This window comes from Delphinus delphis, chromosome 3 (genome assembly GCF_949987515.2).
Source record: "Delphinus delphis chromosome 3, mDelDel1.2, whole genome shotgun sequence".
In the NCBI taxonomy this organism is placed as follows: Eukaryota; Metazoa; Chordata; class Mammalia; order Artiodactyla; family Delphinidae; genus Delphinus; species Delphinus delphis.
This window is the reverse complement of record NC_082685.1, coordinates 106,119,298-106,139,314: the sequence shown is the minus strand read 5'-3', so window position 1 is coordinate 106,139,314 and position 20,017 is coordinate 106,119,298. Positions and strand designations below refer to the sequence as shown.

The window sequence follows — 20,017 nt, the reverse complement described above, 5'->3', positions numbered from 1 at the left end:
GCAAACAGAATTATTTTATTTTAAAATCTTTAGCCCAACATGAGCTTAATTTTTACCCATTTAGATACATAAGAGATAACAGTTTTCTGAATACTAAGTACTGACCACAGAGACCACCAGTCATGAATAAGCAGATTAAAAAATCTTCATGCTGTAAACTTCCCTATATACCATATTCACAGTTGAGGCCTCTAAAGCAAAATGTGAAATGAAAATAACCTAAAGTATTTTAGAAGTTTCTATTATAGCTTATAAATCAGGACACAACTCACAGTCAATATTCAGAGTAGAGAGTAAGTGCACCTAAGTGGAAAGAATATAAAGGAAGCAAAGACCTCCTGTTGCATTAGGAGACATTGAAGGCTATTCTACTGCAGATGATACTACAGATTGTTTATGTGCCCTCAGAATCCACATGTTGAAACCTCATCCCCAATATGATGGTATTTGGAAGTAGGGTCTTTGGGTGGTGATTAGGTCACGAGGGTGGAGGCCTCATGAGTACTGTTAGTGCCCTTACAAAAAAAGCCTCAGAGAGCTCCCTTGCCATGTTGATCACATAAGGTCACAGTGAAAACTGGCCACCTATGACTCAGGAAGTAGGCTCTTACCAGACGCAGAATCTGCTGGCACATTGATCTTGGACTTTCTAGCCTCTAGTACTGTAGAAACAAATTTCTGTCTTTTATAATCCACCCAGTCTATGGTATTTTTATTATAGTAGCCCTAATGGATAAGACAGTTAAATACCCCCCGAAATACAAATAAAGCCAGAAACATAACCAAGATTCATTTAGCATAAATTCAAGAATTGCTAGACTTTGTTGATCAGCCAATTTGTCAGATCCATCCAGGTTCCCATCCCCTCCTTATACCATTCTCCTCGGGAATGTGTCCCAATGTAACTGCCCCCTTTACAGTAATAGCCACAACCACAATTAAGAAAATAATAATAGATAATGTTTATTGAGGTTTATATTGTGCCAAGATCTATAAGCACATTATATGGATTATATCTTTTAATCGTTACAACAGCCCTATTAGATTCCTACTACTTTATCCATAGTCTACAAGCTAGACAAACTGCAGAAGGCTTCAGAGCTACTGACGGTTTGATCCAGGATCCAACTCCCAGTCTATCTGATTCCATTCTCTTAACAACACATTATATTAATATACCTGTAAGTTATATCTCAGTTAAAAGACTGAAGTCTTCTTGATAAATATTGCACCAAAAAGTAAAATAATAATTAAATGAGAAAAAAAATTGATTGGATAAAAATCAATTTTATCCAATCAAAAAAATGAATGGATAAACCCCATTCTTTTACCAGCTAATTTTTTATCATAATGTGTGCCATGCATTATGCTATGGCACTGGAAAGACTACAGTGTCATCATCATCATTATCATCATATCCATCACAGGACAAAAATATTGTTCTAAGCATTTAACCTGCATTAAATCCTCACAATAATCCTAGGAGTCAGGCTATATTATTACTATTCCCATTTTATTTATTTATTTATTTTTGAAAACTAAGGTTAGTCATCTATTGAAACTGAAAACTCTTGACTCCTGAACCTGGGAGCTTTATCTTGTTTTATGTTTCCTTTTCCACTTTGTGGTTATCACACTGTATATAGATTACTGTAATATGTTTCATTTTGCATAAACATGTAACTCTTCACAAACATTTTAATGCTATATATAATGTGAATAAATTAGAAAATATTCTAATGTATTATATGATACATAACCTTATTTTCTAACAGTTTTTTTTAAGTAGTGTTGGAACATACCCAACCATTTGGTTGGAGAAACAAAGGGCGATTCTTGTGAACTTAATTATGATACCAAAAGCAGAATTCATAAAGGAAAATATGGATTATTTTACAAAATAAATTTGTTTTACCTTTTGCATATTAAACATAATAAATATAAAGATAAATGAAACTTGAGACAACATATTTGCAACATGTAAGTCACTTCCTTAATGTTTTTGAACAGTAGGCTTGACATAAGCATCCTACATAAAAATGAAATCCACTCCTGAAATCCCTACCCTCTCCTTTAAACCTACAAGACAATTTCCTTAGTTTATTCTCTGTTCCACTTCATTAGAATGTAAGCTCTATGTGAGCAAGAATTTCTGTCTGTTTTGTTCACCGTCTGTAATTGCAACACCCAGAACAGTTCTTGGCATCCATCTCTACTTAATAAAATGTTGTTGAATAAATTATGAAACTAGGTGGTATGATCTACTTTATGGTTAAAAACATTACTTTGAGATATTTATTTATTGAAACAAGTCTCTATATATAGACACCAAAGTGTTACCATTACAACTTTTCTTCAATGAGTATATACTTCAGGTTAAAAAATAATTAAAACTAAACAAGGATGAGGAAGTAACTGTCCCTCAAAAAAAAAAAAGCCAAGGTTTCTTTCTTATCACATAAGAAAGAGCAAAGCATTAGACTTTACCGTTTTTATTCTACATAATCCTTTGCCGTTGTATTCCTTTTTTAGAAAGACATGTCATCTTCAGAGCTTTTAGACTAGAAGTTGAAATCACACAATTACTGGGGTCACAAGCATACAAATTGTTTTAGAACCACCTAGGCATTTAAGAAAGGTAGAAGTCTAGTTGCCCAAAGGGAAATAAAAAGCAGTTTGCAGTGACATAAAGACGGTCATTACACAAACAACTCTAAACAGAGCTGTTTCAGAGGCTCTTGGCTCCTGGGCAGACACAGTGCCCAGGTGCTGTCTTTTCCCCTCTGCCAAGTACATCTGGGTTCAGCAGGTGTGACTGCGTGGTGGGAGGAGGGAAAGAAGTCATGGTTGGAGGAAAGTTATCACTGGTGGTGCTCATGGGAGTGATCACCAAGGCACTGGGACAATTAGCAGATCAAAGGGCTACCTGTAGCTCCTCCACCTGACAATGAACAACCACCAAGTGCTTTGATTTTGTTGCATATACATTTCTTGTCAATTCCTGATAATAAAATGATAGTCTGAAGCTTACTGTCTATCTTGCATATACAATTACAACTATTTTATTGTAATTTGATAATTTAAGGTAAAACCCGAATCTCGACTTTAAAGTGTTTATACATTAGACAGAGATGAAAACAAGTTGGTAATTTATTTAGTCAGCTCTTAGAGTTTGCCTCTACTTAAGTATTTATTGTTTTCTGAAAGTGTATCACTTGTGCCATAAATCACACGTCAATGCATCAGTGCAAGTAGATAAGAATTTATTAAATTAGTTAATGGGTCTATTAAAGGAATATATTTTTTGTTTTAACCAGAGAAAGATTTATACACCAGCAGAGTTGTTTTCATTCATGTTTTTCACTCCTTCATGCATGCAAAAACTCAGCCAACAAATATTGAATGCCTACTGTGTACAAGGCATCATGTTTGGAGCTGGATATATCCATTAGGGAATAAAACAGATGTTCTTCCAGTCCCCATGGAGCTTGCAAGAAGACATTACAAACAAGAGAGAAAATAAGATAATAAGCAAGTGATTATATAAATGTGATTTTCGAAAAATGCATAATTTCAAAAAAGAACAGTAATAGAAGCTAGTGACAGGGGTATATTGTTTGTATCTATGTGTATGTTGATGCTTCAGTACTTGGAGAAGATGATCACAAAGATTCTCTGAGGTTTTGCAGTTTAAGCTGAGGAATGATCTGGGAGCAGAAAATGGCAACATATAGAAGGAGATAGCTATAAATAAATAAAGAAATAGGAAAAATACAGAAATAGAGACAGATGATGGTTTCAAGAAGATAGTGAATACTTCAAAGGCCCCAAAAGAAATAATATGCAAAAAAGGTAAGGATAAGAATTTGTACATTGTATTGTTATTTAGCTGATATGTACATGATATTAAAATAGCAATAAGTAGCAGAATAACAATTTACAGTGAAGAAATCAGGTTATTCTGAGATTCTGTGGGCAGAGAATACATCATACAGCAGTAATGGTCATCATTCTGAATGCAGAATGAAGAAAAATATAAAGTAAAACTCCAGTGAAGGCTAATGTAAAACAAAATCATGAAATAAAAATGACATAGATAAGTATTACTTGGAAAAAGGTGGTCTGATAGAAAAAATTAACCAGCAAATCAATAGATTAAAAATTAAGATTGTATTTGCAAAATTAAAAAGTACAGACTAATGTGTGTGGTGTTATTTTAGGGAAGCACATCCATGGAATTCCCTGTTGAGGTTTTGGCAAGCCTGTTGCATAAATATGTAGGCTACTTGGACAGATTCCAAATGACACAACTAAAATGATGAAAGGAATGGCTTACAAGGACAGATTAAAGGAAAAATATGTACAACTTTAGCATCTCAGAAACTAAAGAAGAAACATTATGGTTTACAAATATTTGAAACATGTAAATTGAGGAAAAAGAATTCTTTGTGTACAAGGTTGCATAATTACGAGCATATTGAAAAGGAAAAAAGAAAACCAAAACTTCCCCTAGTGATAATGTTGTTTTCCAGTAAGAACCATTTGGACAAATAATCCAAGATGGGCAAGGATTAAGGCCACCAAGCAGATATAGACATTCCCAGTAACCTAAACTCTGCAGACCTCAAAATACATAGAGGCCTATCTGGATAGGACAAAGTAGGACATCTTCCCATTACCCAGCTATGCTTTAAATTTAGAAGGGATCTTTCCTCGGATTTAAGGCTTTTCTCTGCAATTGTGCTAAAGTGAAAAGAGTCCTGGACTTGGGTCTACAAAACCTAGTTTTGAGTGTTTATCACTGGGAATAGAATTATTCTGTCTATAGCTTCATCTGTCAATGGGGATAATAATAATCCACTAGGTTTTTGTGAGGTCTAAAAGAGCTGTTGCATAGGAAAACATATTTTATGTGCTTGAAAGCATCGCTTTTAGTGAATATATCAATTATCATAATGAGCTCAATGTGTCAAAAGGTGTAGGATGAAGACTGCCAAAGTGCATGATGCCTGGGACTAGGCTATTACATCTGTCTTCCTGCTCTAGAGAAAATCAGCTCTCCTCTGATTACTGTCTACCCTGCAGCTCTCTTAATTGGTTACCGTTTTCTCTCCCATAGCTTATAGAGATGTGGCAGGAGTCCCTCTTGTTCTTCAGTGCAACTTCCTGAATATTCTCTCCTTCTGCTCAAAAAAAAAAAAAAAAAAAACAACAGCAAAAAAACCCTACCCAGTTTTAATTTCATGCCATAAATCTCTATTCCCCAATACTATCCCCCTATTATAGTTATTTCTTCATCTCTGTACCTCTCTCACTCCTTAAAGATTTCTGTTCCTGGTTCACTATCATTCGCTCCAACATTTCTCTTGGTATAATTTTTTGGGGAATTTCAATACCCACATAAATATTTTTTCCATGTGTTTTGACTCACCTCTTCCAATGATCTTGTCTTCTACCCTCCTTCAACCATAACTTACTCCCAAATTTATAATTATCAGTATCTGTAATTATAGTCTAATTACCGCAATGCCCCCATCACCTTACTCCTCATACCATCACTTTCTTTCTTGCTCATTCCCTTTTGGACCCACAACTCAACCTTTCAAATTCACCAGGGTTTCCAGTGGATCCTATTACTTCTTGACAGAACTCCAGTTTTCTCATGGCCAATGAGGGGAAAGGGACATTGGAAATTACCTTAGTTTGAGATTTAAAGAAGCAAAAATAATGAAAGCATGTGGGCTGAAAAATTCAAAAATGGTTGAATACATCTTGAAATGGATAACCACAAAGACCAGGTTGGTAAAGAAGAGAGATAAGAAGAACTGAAAATTAGAGCAATGACAAGAGTGGGTTTACTGGGAATGAAGGGCAAGGAGAGGTAGAAAGACAGAGAATTCTGGCAAGAAATGGGAAGTCTGAGAAATTTAAAGTACTAGTAAATGAGCAAATCATGCGATGAGAAAGTCTAATGAACAGCATTGCCAGTAGGTACCTAAGAATGGAGCTGGGAATCATTTGTGTTGGGAACTTCCAGGAAGTTTAACACCAGAATATTAAAAGGGTCACAAGTTTTTAAGGGAACAAATATTAGAGAAGAAACAAGGTTCTGAAGCCTTTGAGGAAGTTCAGGATGTTGTGATGGTTGATAATTGGCTCCAGAGAGGAAAGGAGATGTTATAGGCTGATGGCAGGAAAGTGTGAATGTTGTACTAAGAGGCAGTTAGAATAGTTTCCGAAAAAGCAAGTAGTACACCAACTCCTTCTTCTCATCTTGTGGGTCCAAGAACTGAGAAAAAAGCACCAACTATAACTACCTAAAGCAAAGTGGTATAGCAGAAAAGAGTAAAAGATAAGCTGGAATCACAGTCAAGTTCAAACTCTGTCACTGGTTGCTTGAATTATAGGACATGTTGAATTATAATTGATGTGACTTTTTCAAACCTCAGGTTCCTTATCTGTTAAATGAGATTAAGAATGCCTTTTCTGCTTATGCTTCCTAGAAGAGACATGGGAAATGCTGAAGAAATTTTAACTATTGTTTTTATTATTATTATTTTAGGGGAATAAATATAATAAAGCATGTAGAGGTCCATTTCAACTATAAAATACCATACAGATGTACAGAAGAAGATATTAACAAGGTGATCTCATATGATGGAATTTTCATTATTTTGTAAAATACTTAATGTTAATCCAATTCTAGTTTTAAAAAATAAATATCTTGGTTAAATAACTCTTAAAAGAAACCAGAAGATATAATTTTCTAGCTGATACGGTTTGAGACCATCTGGTGCTTTTGTTTGGCTCAAATTTCTTAATGGGGTTACACAGAAATAAAATTAAATGAGGATGGAATGTAAAGCAAATAAAATACCTTCATCAAACTAGCAGAAATAAAAACCTAGTTAACCTTTAAAATCACTATGTCCTACATTATGTATCTGTTAACCTTTAAAATCACTTTTTCCTACATAACGTATCTGAAAATTATAAAGTATGCTCTTACATATCATACTGAATAACAGTGAAGCAATGGAATCCTAGAAAACCAAAATAAATTATAAAAATCATGTTGAAATAAAATTGAATGGCAACGTTTTGAATCCCTTCCCGAGTACTCCTCTTCTTTTTCCTGTCTTCACTATTCATACTAGTGATGCATTTTTCTGAAAGACACATTAACTCTTTCTGACCAAACAGAGCATACTCCACTCTTTATTTCTGAATGTGAAAAGAAAAGATGTATTGACACTTTACCAAATTAAATTTGAAAATTTTAAAAATTTTGTCCCAAGAAAATAAATATAATTTACCCCTTCCAAAATATCTACTTGTTAAATAGAAATTGGATATGATGTGTGTGTTTTACAAATAAGAAAATCATTTAACAAAATATGTCCATGACATACAGGATGTGTCACTCACTGAAATACAGCATAGTTCAGTAGTTAAGAGAGCAGGCTCTAGATTTAAACTGGATCCTATTTCTAACAAGCTACTTAGTAGATTATTTATTTGGGAGAGTACTTAACCTCTCTGTATCTCTTTTCTCATTCATATGTAAATAATAATAGTACCTGCCTCATAGAATCAGAGTGAGAATCAAAGATGGTACTTAGAACAGGGGAACACATAACATGCACTAAATAAATACTATACTTACTAACTATACTTAAGAAAGACATCCTAATGAATGCTCCTTGTTAAGTTATCTAGCAAGATGCTTAAATAGACATGGTGGCACTCCCCAAATAAAGAGAAGAAAGGAAAAAACAAACTGATGTCCGAAAAATTATTGTTTCTAGATCAAAATTAAAGTTAGCTGGAAATGTTAGCACCTTGTATCTAACAAAGAAATTGATCACTCAGAGGTAGTTTTTCTTTTAACTGAAGATGCACAGCAAACACAGCACTTCTTGTCATGCCTGCATGTTAATATTATGTGTTTAGCAATGCTCTTGCAGGAGTATTGAGAAATATTTTCAAAGTAGTTCACTCTATAACATATATTGTAAAAAAAAAAAAAAGTTAATGTAACAAAGCGAGAAACAAAGCTTTTAAATTTCCTGGGACTACTTTGGACTTATCTTTTATAACATACTGCTGTTTAAAATATGTGGGTATCTCTCACAGAACACTGACGGGGGTGGGGGTGGGGAGTGGATAGCTCCATTCATTTGGATATATATTGAGCGTTTCGGTTTTGTTGTTGCTGTTGCATAGTTGTGTTGTTTGTTTTGCCTTGCACTGCTCTAAGCCCTGGCTCTGTAGAAAGTACAACATATGACACAAGAATTTATAAATAAATATGAAAGCATTTTGAATGGTAATTTGCATTTTGTTTGCCTATAGACAATTTCAAAATGGTGTTGACAATACAAAAGTTAAACTATAGAAAGAAAAAAGATGAATAAACAAACAGGAAAAAGTGTGTGGATAAAATTAGAGTTCAATTAGCATTTGGAGCCAAACATGTGAGGGGAGAAGGGTATCGGAGATGTAAGCAAAGATAAGACTGATGCCTATAATTGGGAGACTGCTCTATGCTACTGGGAGGGATTCACCAATTTATTTCAAATAAGAATATTCTCCAATGTTCCCACTTGACTGTCCCAGTCTTTTCTGCCCAAGGGTCATGAGCCCGTTTGACCTGGGCTGTCTTCATATGATCTCCAGTAGCAGTAAAAAGTAAATGGTCATCCTGACCTCAGTACAAGAAGAGACTTAAGAGGAATATTGTGCATTCCCAAAATAAATGTCTTCATCAAATACCAAGCATAAAAAAGAATGCATGGTGTCCTAACCCATTCAGAGACCGCTTTCAATCATGCACAAAATCATTTAACAAAAAGAGATTAAAACGTTGGCCTTTCCGTCTGTGGGCTGTTATTACTATATTAAATTAGTTTTAAAGAGACTGATCAGTTTGATACAGACCTGTTTTAGAAAACAGAAAAAAGTAAAGCTTAGATCTAGAGTCAATTTTCTTTCTCCATAGTAACAATCACATTCAAAAGTGCTTTAGTACTCAAAAAGCCTTCACTTAAATTCTTGAACTTAAATCCTCCATTCTACTTCATGCACTATTAAATCTTCTGTTGAACAAATCCTACCCAGCTTCTATCAGCATAATAATGCATATTTTAAAACAAAATAGTAGTACATTTTCTTCTAAAATATTACCAAATAATTACAGGGCATCTTATCTGCATTCTGAGATCTATTCCTTTTCTACAAAATTGAGTCCTCTGTTTTGTAATTTGTACCTTCATTTATTACTTTAGGAGGAAAATCAATAAAAAATGTATAACAACATATTATCTGAAATGATGGGAAAATAAAGTTTCAAACAAGTACATTCTTCAGATATGTCTCTTTCACCTTTAAACAGGTTTTTCAAGCTTAAACATTTTGGACAAAAATCTCTTCAATAATGCACATATTTCACTGCCTTTGTATCCCCCAAATGTTGAACATATTTCAGTGAGTCTTTGTCTAGGATGCAAGATCAATACTGGTATCAAATACAAGCATAATCTCTCACAGGGTAACGCCTTTTGGCCTTTAAACATAGCCCCTCTCCCACCCCAAATAAATGTTTTTTTCTAGTTTTTTACACTGTAAGGTAGCTCTGCTTTTACATATACTTTTTCAATCTCCTCTTTGTCTAACAGCTGCCAGGCTTTATTGCTCTGATTAAGTCTGACCTATTACCTCATATGTCTTTAATTTTTTGAATTCAGTTTATAGAGAGCCCAGGAACTTAAAAACCAAGAGAAATAGACTTTTCTATATGATTTAAGGCCGAAATGCATTATCTAATTTAGGTGGTCAGGAGTTTTTGATGTTTTCTCCTAGGTTCTCAGCTCTGTGCTACAGGCAAAGCAAGATACTTCTCTACAAGTGGGGTGGATATAAGTTATTGCCCAGTTGATAGTTTTAGGCAGGATACTGTGATCATATCAAGGTGTAAAATCCTGAGTTGCTCCATAATTCAGATCCTAATTTATTTCTGTTTATGTTTTAAACCTCAGGATTTAGTAGTAGAGGCTTTAGATTGTCATTTGTTTTTCCTCACAAGAAAGCAAATTGCAAATGCCACAGTGTTTTGGAGATTTGCAACCTTTTAATAATGATGACAGAATTTTATAGTGGATGCTGTGCCCTAGTTGCTATCCAGCAAGGAAATGTTGGGAGGGGGGTTATTTAAGGAGGACTGTGACACAGAAAGGATACCACTGGAGACAGACTGCTTGACACGATATCAGCGACTTTATAAAAAACAGAGAGAACGTGTAGAAATGGTGTAACGGTGAATCTGTAACACTGTTTTAAGGGCTATATCAGCAGATGCTAGAACTAATTTTTGAGGAATGGTTCTCAGTTAAGGATCAATTAGAAACAAATAATGTCAAGTCACTGAAAGCTATTGAAACACAATAGGCACGTATATAAGGAATAATAACTGGCTTAAATGGGTAATGACAAAACTTTATTATGTCATTTAGTCTCTTTTGGCCAGTGACTTAAGTTAGAAACTTACAAGTTTTAGGAACCATACACTTTACCACTGTGACAGAAAAGGATAAGCTGTAATCTCTTCCAGTACTTTAGATCTATACACGTAAATAGTTGAATATACATCCATGTAAATCAATATAACAAGTACTTACTTCTATGTATAAAATTTACAGCTGGTATGGAGAGTAAGCTTAAAAGTATGCCAAACATTTCAGTAATAACTGTTTTACTACAAGCTCCTCATAGCTCTATGTGCATTTCCTTGGAAGTTACTCAGGAACCCCCTGAGAAATAATGGCTCAACCTAGACATATAAGTTATTTGTGTGTGGCAGTTAGAGCAACTCTGCTTCCAAGTTAAAATCCTGTGGTACAAGCAGCACGTCCTTACAACTCACCCTCCCTCTCTTTCTCAGGGGAGCACTGAAAACTTTAATAATATCAGTTTCACAGAGAGTAGAAAGTCACTTTATGTGGATTTGCAGATTAACATTTACTACTTTACTTCCCCCGCCCGCCACCCAACATCTTTCCTTTAAAAGATCTCCATTGATTATCCTGACACCTGCTGGCAAGGGCATAGTCGATGATCCTAGTCTACTTTTCCCTTCAACAATTCCCCCAAAGCAAAGACTGTTTAGAGGTATTTTCAGTAACAATTAAGTGGTAATTCATTCAGTGTAAGTATTTATAGTACTTAATTTTTAGCATTATCACACAACCATGAGAAAATTTTCAATAATCCATTTCACGTAGCCAACAACTTAAGTCTTTATATATAACTACATGTTTGCTTTGATTAACCAAAAGATATTGTAATCATTATATGGGCTGTGATTTAAAAAACAAAAACAAAAACATGCTAGACATCTTCCTTAAAAGACAGGTAAGAATTAAGTAATAGGAATGGCTTGGCTTTGGTTTTCTACTATTTTTTTTCATCATAATAACATCAGTTTGCAAACTACTTAGGAAATAAACTCAAACTCATATAAACTCATAGGAGTAAACTGATTAGCCTGAGAGAAGCCATACCATTAATTACATATTTGCAAAATTTGCTGTTTGTTTCTCAGTACCCAAGTGTTCTGACTTACTCTGATTTGAACTGAGTTCTGAAACCCACACTGTTTTTCGTGGGTTTATTTGGCAAGGAATATAATGAACCTACATCATAAATGATACTCAAATCTATTGGCGCCTGCAAGTACGTTCAATAAACAACAACTACAGGCCATCCCATTATTCAAAACCCTTCAAAAGATGAAAAGTTCTAAAAATAAATTACCTAATTAAAATTTTTATCTTAATCAGTGAAATTACGAGTGTGGACTACTAATTTAGAGTCTAAAAACTGTCAAACTTATACTTTGTAATGGTTTTGAGCAACCAAGCTTTTTTAGTCTAGTCCTGTATATGGTATCCTCATTTTGTGAGAAGGAAAAATCGTATGTATCTAACAAGAAAGGAAAATTTTATGAAAATATTTATTAAAAATACCCTATATCCTGAATACATGTTTTATATAAACACTGATCTTAAGATATTTGAGAAAAATACAAGAGAGTTTTAATTTAGAGAAGAGTTCAGAAGTAAAATACATTTGCCTGGTTTTGAAGATCTTTGTAAATTCAAGACTGCAGAGGGGAGAACAGACCATTTCCATTTTTTAACCCTTAATTTGTATTATTATAAATGTTTTCCCCAAACAATATAAATTTAAAACAAAAATACATTTCAATTCTAAGAAAATATTTCAAAAATAATTAGAAAAAACTTTTTTAGGACCAGAAGGGAAAAAATGTGTTTTGTATCATAACAGTGGTCAGGGCTTTCTTTGCATTAGTGTCAAACTGTACCAGCAGGATATTTTATCTTCAATTACTTATTATTTTTAATTCAGTGTTTCCAAATTATTTTTTTAATGTTTCACCTGGAATCTGCAGCTGGCATTGATTGTTAAAGTATAAAATTAATGATCATGTAAATCAAGTAATGAAGACACTAATGTGTAATAATTTTTTTAAAGTACAGTAACCTGTTATTTCAGCATCGATATTGCTATACTAATCATAGAAGCATGGGTGTTTTTACCTCGAGTGAGACTGTTCAGGTACTAACTGATCCCCATGTAGAATTAACTAAAAATCACCATTGATTAAAAAAGGAAATGTGAATGCCAATGATTCATAGTATTTAGGACATATCTAGACATTTTTAAACAGTGCCATTTGCTTAAAGACTTCAGACACAAACTGCAAGCACAGGGACAGATTGCATAAGATGTCACGTGCTTGCTGCAACTGTATGCATGTAATTGGATTTTTTAGAGCAACCCATAACAATGAATAATTTAAGAGTTAATGAAATATTCAATCTGACTGATCCACTGGTTTAATTTTAAAATAAAAACGACTAAGAAAAGGAATTACATGTCCTTATCAAATCCCAGTCATTAATATGCGTAAATTGCAACCCACACGGGGAAACACCAATTTATAAAACGTATACATTAGACAAATGATATCTGGGGAGGTGGGGTGGGAGAGGTGCAAGGTAAATTCTCATCGTTAACACTGGCCTCAGTAAGTTTGCTCAAAGTTTAATTGTTTGGAGATGTCACGCAAGCTGTACTCTGCCTTTCTGCAGAGCTGAGGGAGAATAAATTAGAAAGGTGCAAGTTTAACAAAAAGAGCTCGTGGAAAATGGTCCATTTCTTTCCTATCCCTCTCCTCACAGGCCGTCTGGACAAAAAGAGAAATCTACGGAAGAATGTGGAGTACACACTGCCCAGCATTGTCTAGGAGACGGAAAGAGAGCCCAGGCAACACACCAAGAGTAAGCTGTGTCCTGGGCGTGTGTATCTTTGGACAGCAGAGCTTCCGGCTGCAGCGAGACGGGACTCACCGCGCCCGAGGGCTCCAGCAACCAGACCTAGGGAGGCTAGCGCGGCACACAGGTTAGATATACTTTCTCCTCCTCCACCTGCGCCGCCCTCCGCCTGGGTGCCAGGAGTGATGATGGAGGCGATGGTGTCAAGGAGTAGGTGCCTGTGAGTGGGTGAGTGTGTGTTTTCGGTTTGGGGTGGGAACGGAGGCGGAGAAAGGAGGAGGGGAGGGGAATGCCTGCCGTTCTCCCTCTCCTTTCCTGCTGAGGGATCAAAGTGCAGAAGGAATCCAGACGGGGAATGAAAGAAAGGAGAAATATCGGTAGTGGAAGCACTGTCTTTTTCGTATAGCTGGGGCAGTCCGCAGTGCAACTACAGAGCCATTACCATTCCTTAACCTTCAGTGGAGTGGCTGGCTGCCTGTCTGATAACTGGAAGGGCACATAGTAAACGCGGGCGAGGCACACACCTACTCGCAGGGGGAAATAGCCACATTCTGGGGGAGGGAGGGAGGCCGAGGAAAGGTGAGGCCTGGATAGCTACTGATAGGGCACCGAGGGCATCTGGCCAGGAACACCCTGCTTCTTAGGCAAATAGTAGCCCAAGAGTTCACAATTTTCCTGTGAAACAAATAGACGGATGGGTGCGTGGATGAATGGTGTAGAATATTCATTCAGCGTCTAATCTCAAATGGATTTGAGTCAATGCATTTTTTAATCCAGCCACATTTTTTAAGAAGCATAGCATTTTAAACCCTGTAGTGCACTCAGCTCTCCACTTGAAGCAGCCTGCGGAGGGTTTCATTACCCACTGAACGCATAGAAGGAGCCGCCTGTATATGTGGGCGCAGAAGGGACTCGGGTCCGCCTCGAGCAACCTACCCAGAGTCCCTGCAGCTCCCCCTGCCCTTTCCAGGCGCCAACTTCCAACGCCAACGCGAGCTTAGATGGAACCAAGACCAAGGCTTGTATCGACAGGCCATCCTTCCCAGGGACCTGGAAGCCAACTACGCAACTCAGCAGGAGACTCTTCAAAGTCCTGTGTTTTTGGTTTTTTTTTTTTTTTTTTTTTTTTTTTTTTTTTTTTTTTTAACAGACTGGTTTATTTCATGCAATTCATGAAAACCACCGCCAGACCACCTCTTACAACTTTTCCGCTCTTGGGCGGGGGCGCCAGGGTTGTCTCGCAACGCAAGATTCCCTATTACCAAGAGTTAGGCTCCTACCAGGAGGGTATGCTGAGCAAAGCTTGAGGCCCTTTGGGCTACAGGAAGGGCGGGTTCCTGGATTTTTTTCTGCTATTGGTGCTGCGCCTCCAGGATGGGGAGATGGGAGAAAGCCAAACTGACTTATCAGACCCGTCTCCACCGCACCCATCGCCCAAACTCCCAGCACCGGGTTCGGATTTGCAAACTGCTTGGCGTGGGCCGGGCACCAGAGCACAGCACCCTGGAGGCGGACAGCCCTAAGGCACTCTTCCCCTTTCCACTCCTCCACTCCCGGGGCACGCTCGCTTCCCTCGCTCCCCAGCGAAAGCCCCGTCTGGAGCCGGGAGCCGGCATCACCCACACTGCCCAGGGAGGGTTCGCGTGGCTACCCGGGGGCCAAGTAAGCCGTGGAAGATGTTTTCCCTCCCGCCTCCCCTGCATCCCCGTCCTTCCTCGATCTCATCTGGGTACCCCACACCCTCTTCCCGGCTCAGCCCCGCATGCTCCTCTCTGACTTTGCGAGCACTTTTCCTGGGCACACAGGGCAGGGCGCAGCCTCCTCTGTGCCGCCCACGGCGCTCGCCACCCCGGGAGCGCCCGGGGTACCTCCTCCAGCCCCCTGCGCAGCGTTTCCCAGGGGACTCTCTGCCTGTCCCGCAACCGGCGCCCGGGGCCGTCGCCTCACCTTTGCAGAACTGAGGGACACCAAGGCTGAGCCCAACCAGGAGCCAAGCAGCCACCGAGCGCTTCATGATCCGTCTCTCGGACGTGACCCTGCTGGTCAGGGGTCCTAGTGGAGGGTAGTGTCGCTGAGGCTGCACCGCAGGGCAGCGGCAGACCCCGCCCCGACAGAGGATTCAAGAAGATGTCTTTTTCCTGCAGCGTCTCCTTAAACAAATTCTTGGAGAGAGCAAGAAAGAGTGGCGACCAAAGAGAGGAATCTTTCTTCCCCTTTTGCCTGCGCTCCGGGGCGCTGGGAGGTGGGCGAGCTCCGGGGAGTCGCCAGCGGGCTCAGCCTCCTCTGCGGGTGGGTCCCAGACGAGGCGCGGCGGGCGGGGCCGGGCGCCGGCGGCGGCTCGGGGTCACCCGCGCTGGCGGACCCGCAGACTGTGTGCTCTGCTCGCGCCGCCGCGGCCGGCTGCGGGGCTTCTGACTTAAGAGAACAATGAAGCGTGAGCAGGCGGGGAGCGAGGGAGCGAGCCGAGAGCGCACTGTGTACAAACAGAGGCGGCGTGCGTGTGAGCTTGAGCCTCGCAGGCGCCCGCCCGCCCCGCGCGCCCCTCCTTCCTATTCCCTCCAGCAGCCTCCCCCTCTTTCTCCCCCCCCCCACTACCCCCCAGAGGTGGCTCCTTCTGCTGGAAGAGAAAAGGGAGACAACTGCAGCCACACCCTGGCACCTGCCACCACCTCTGAAGTTCCTACAGTGCCTGTACCTTCTGCACACACGCCAGAGACTCCGGGGTTAAGGGAAGCAACCCTTGGTGTCTGAGATTCTCTTGGTTTCCAGCACTGACTTTATAATTAACCACGTCAAGGAATCCTCTGAAGTCCCGTTCTCTGCATAGCCAGAAAAAGAAGTTAAGAGATTTTGAAAAGTGGCTCTTGGGGCACAAAGCTGCCCGAGAGACAGAACGCTGCAAAGTGAATTGTCCCGGATTCCAGGAAATGCAACCTAGTCAGCAGCCAGCCTCTAATCAGCTAAGACAGGGCTGCTCTGCTGCTGTTCTGGCTGCACTTTGGTTGGCTCTAGGGTTGGGGAGAGAGCCCTGTGGGCTCCTCTGTCCACCGGGGCAAAAAGGTGAAGGCACAGGGCAAGCCAGTGGAAGGCATACATCTCCTCAAGGAGGACATCTGTTTCAGATGAGAAATAGCGGGGCGAGTTTGGGGACCGTGCAAGAAAATAAAAGGCAAAGACAGATTCTTGAAGCATCACCATGGTAGATCAAATTTCGCTGCTACCCACCAAAAGCAATATAAATTGACTGGCTTTTTGCAGTCAAAGTGGCTGAACCAAACTACAGCCCATGGCTTACAATAGTGTTTTCTCCTCTGTTTTCCATTTAAAATATTTGCTTAGGGTACATGGATTCAGCTCTGGCAGTTGCAGGTACCAAAATAAAAACAGCCTTTTTTTTTTTTTTTTTCTTCTTTTTAGAGAGGGAGGTAGGGAGAGAGACAGAAACACCAGCAAAGAAACACTGAAGGAAACATTCTTGAAGGCAAAGATTTGAAAGGAGAATGTACTAAGAAAAAGATAGCAGAGGACAATTGGTCATGCAATTCATCTCCTTTTGCCTCCTTGACTCCTTTAAACTTCAATTTCTACCTTCCTTTGGAATTTGAAGTGAGAGCAAGGATGTAAGGCTGATGGAAAAATAACTGCATACTGCCACTGAGAAGTTAAGGTACCGCTGGCAAACAAACAAAAAAACAAGAGCAACAACAAAAATTATTTGAAAACAAGGTTTGTTCAGATCTCATGTTTGGTGGGGGTACAAGAACATTTTTAAAAAAATGATTTTGCTAAGGGAAAGAGGAAGAATCATTTATTTATATTCTGTTTTCTTGCTTAAAGCCACAGATGTTAGTGTAACGTACCACTGTCCAGAGCTGCAGCAAAGCAGTTTTAAACAAGCAAATTCCAACTTTCTGTCACATCACTGTTACTTAATTTTAAAAGTATGCTTTTTATCAGTCATGTGGTGGCATGTCCATCATAAAGTATCTCTTTAACTTTTTGAAGTGTGATGTTTAATATTAGTTTTAAGGTATTATTTCTAAAACATAGTACTAAATCTCAAAAATGAACAGACAGACACTACTATATATATGATAGGTAACAAACAAGGACCTACTGTATAGCTCAGGGAGGTCTCCTCAATATTCTATGATAACCTATATGAGAAAAAGTCTAAAAAAGAATGAATATATGTATTTGTATAACTGTATCACTTTGCTGTACACCTGAAACTAACAAGACATTGTAAATCAACTATACTCCGAGAAAATTTAAATAAATAATAAAATAAAATCAGAAAACAATGACTGTGATGAGACATTAAAGAAAAAAATTGTGCCAAGGGTTTTGTTTATTTTCCTATTTACTCCCTGTTTATTTCCACTTTTCTGGTAATATATGACCTCAGTAGGCATGTTAGAAAGTTAAATAATTTTTTTGGCAACAGTGTATGTTACTAAAATTTTCTTTCTTTTAGTTTAAGTTCTTAAAAAAAAAAAACTCCAGGAGAGCATAAAACTGCACTAAAATTCATATTCTGTGAATTGTGACTATAAAAGCCATTCTGTATTACCTGGTAGTCGACTTGTAAAATATGTTGCCAGTTTAATACCTCTACTTTAAGTCCCATTTCCAATCTAAATTTAACACATAATCTTAGATTCATACCTCCCTGTACATAGTTACCCCTTTTTCCCCACTTATTGATAATCATCATGTACTAATAAGCCTTTCATTTTGAAAATTCCAGGCACTTTACCTAATTTACAGTTATAGGACTCATTTCACTCTTACTAAACTCATATACAGCCTGTCCAGAAGTGGAATATAAGAAATGTTAAAGGACCACAAGAAATAGACATTTTATAAAAGGAAAAGAAAAAGGGCGAAATTCTGTTCAGAATTTTTACCTCACACAAAGTGCAAAAGGACCTTTACTAATCACATATGATCCAACCTACAGTTTTATAGCTTCTCCAAATATATGCCTAGAGCATCAAAAATGAATCTATACATCACTTGAAGACAGCAGGTCCCAAAATATTTTCTGCAGGCTTACTTTCCCCAAGATGTTAATGGGGAAAAAAAAAGTTTCATAGTCAAATGAAACTTTGATTGGGAAACATCGCCAATCAAAGCAGCCTCTAAAAGATTCATGGTGAATGTTAGCATATTAAAAACTTTGAAAGGTCCTGTGATTAAGAAACTTTTTCAAAAGTGTTAATCCAGCATTTTACAAACTTTGTGGGGTTTTTTGTTTTTTTTTGTTTTTTTTTTTTTACTAAGGTAAGCTTTTTCTCTGCACACCTGTTAACATATTGTATTTAGCGCTATAAGGAAAATAATTTGGGAAATGTTGTCTGAAAATAAAGCAGAATAAAGTATCAGCAAAACAAACAAAAAAGAAACTGTGGAAAGTTTACCGATTTTCAAGAACTATTCTTATTGACTCCTTGTTTAGATTCTGGAACAGAACATGTCTGAATTGGAATACTGTCTCAACTCTTTTAACATAGGCAATTCAGTTAATCGCCAATTCTCAATATTCTTATCTGTAAAATGGAGTTAGTAATAGTATCAAACCCATAGTGGTAAATTATTGTGGTTACAAAAGGACCTAGGCCAGTAGTGGGCACACGGTGGTGGTGGTGGTGATGGTGATGGTGATGATGATGATGATGATGATGATGATGACAGAGACAATAATCACATACAGAATTCCAAAAGAATTTTCCTCAATAGCTGATTGTCTCAATTTCCCATCCCCCACCCCCATTAAATTACCTGGAAAAAAATTTTTTAACTCATCTTTTAATTTGTCAATCAGCAAATAAAAGTAGCATTTTGTATTCCTGTAATTATTGAAAGATATTTATAAATAAACTAGATATAGGAAGCATCTTAGATTATTTGATCAAATTATACTCAGTAGTACTATTAATTTTAAAAATCATTTTGTGCTTAAAAACTTTATTTTGCATTTAGAAAACTCTATTTTCTTTAATATCCCAAATGCCTCTGAATTAAAATCTCAGCACTGTGGGATCCAAAGCAGAAAACCCAATCAAGCCCACCTAGACTTCTGACTTACAGAACTGTGGGCTAATAAATTGGTGCTTTAAACTGCTAAATTTGTGATAACTTGTTAAGCAGCAAGAGAAAAGTAGTACAGTAAGTCACTATCATCATCCCTTTTTTAGAGAGAAGGAATGTGGCACAGGTTGGTTAGGTAAATTGCCTATGGTCTCAAGTTAGTGTCAGTCTGAATCCAGAAACCACTTTACTCTACTGGTAAAAATCATGGAGGGTCAGCTCTATGCTAAGCACTAATGCATCTTTAAATATATTGCTTCACTAAGTCATCCCAACAACATTTATGAATTAAATATTATTATTATTTCTATTTAACAGTTGAGGAAACCAAGGATCAAAACATGTAAGTAATTTGCCCAAGATTAAGGCAGCAATGAGGGATGGAGCCAGGAGCCATGATCTGAGCCCTGGTTTGATTCCAGGAGCAATTTTCATAACGATTATGCTGTAGCATCTATTTAGTCAGGGGTCTAACTTATCTCATTCATTTATATTTTCAATTTAAGTGGCTATAACTGTAACTGCCATTTTTTTAGTACAGTCTGCATTCTCTTTGACCTTGATTTATC

The 20,017-nt window shown here is 37.9% G+C and overlaps 1 protein-coding gene across 2 annotated transcripts in view; it reads right to left on the bottom strand.

Annotated features, from left to right (window-relative positions):
• EDIL3 (EGF like repeats and discoidin domains 3) overlaps positions 1-17,692 on the bottom strand; it is a 433,712-nt gene extending 416,020 nt beyond the window's left edge. For both annotated transcript variants that reach the window (XM_060009191.1, XM_060009192.1), the window contains exon 1: positions 15,303-17,692. In XM_060009191.1, coding sequence (XP_059865174.1) covers positions 15,303-15,369 — 67 coding nt within the window. In that variant the 5' untranslated portion in view covers positions 15,370-17,692. The remainder of the gene's footprint in view (positions 1-15,302) is intronic.
• Between the last annotated feature and the right edge of the window lie 2,325 nt (positions 17,693-20,017).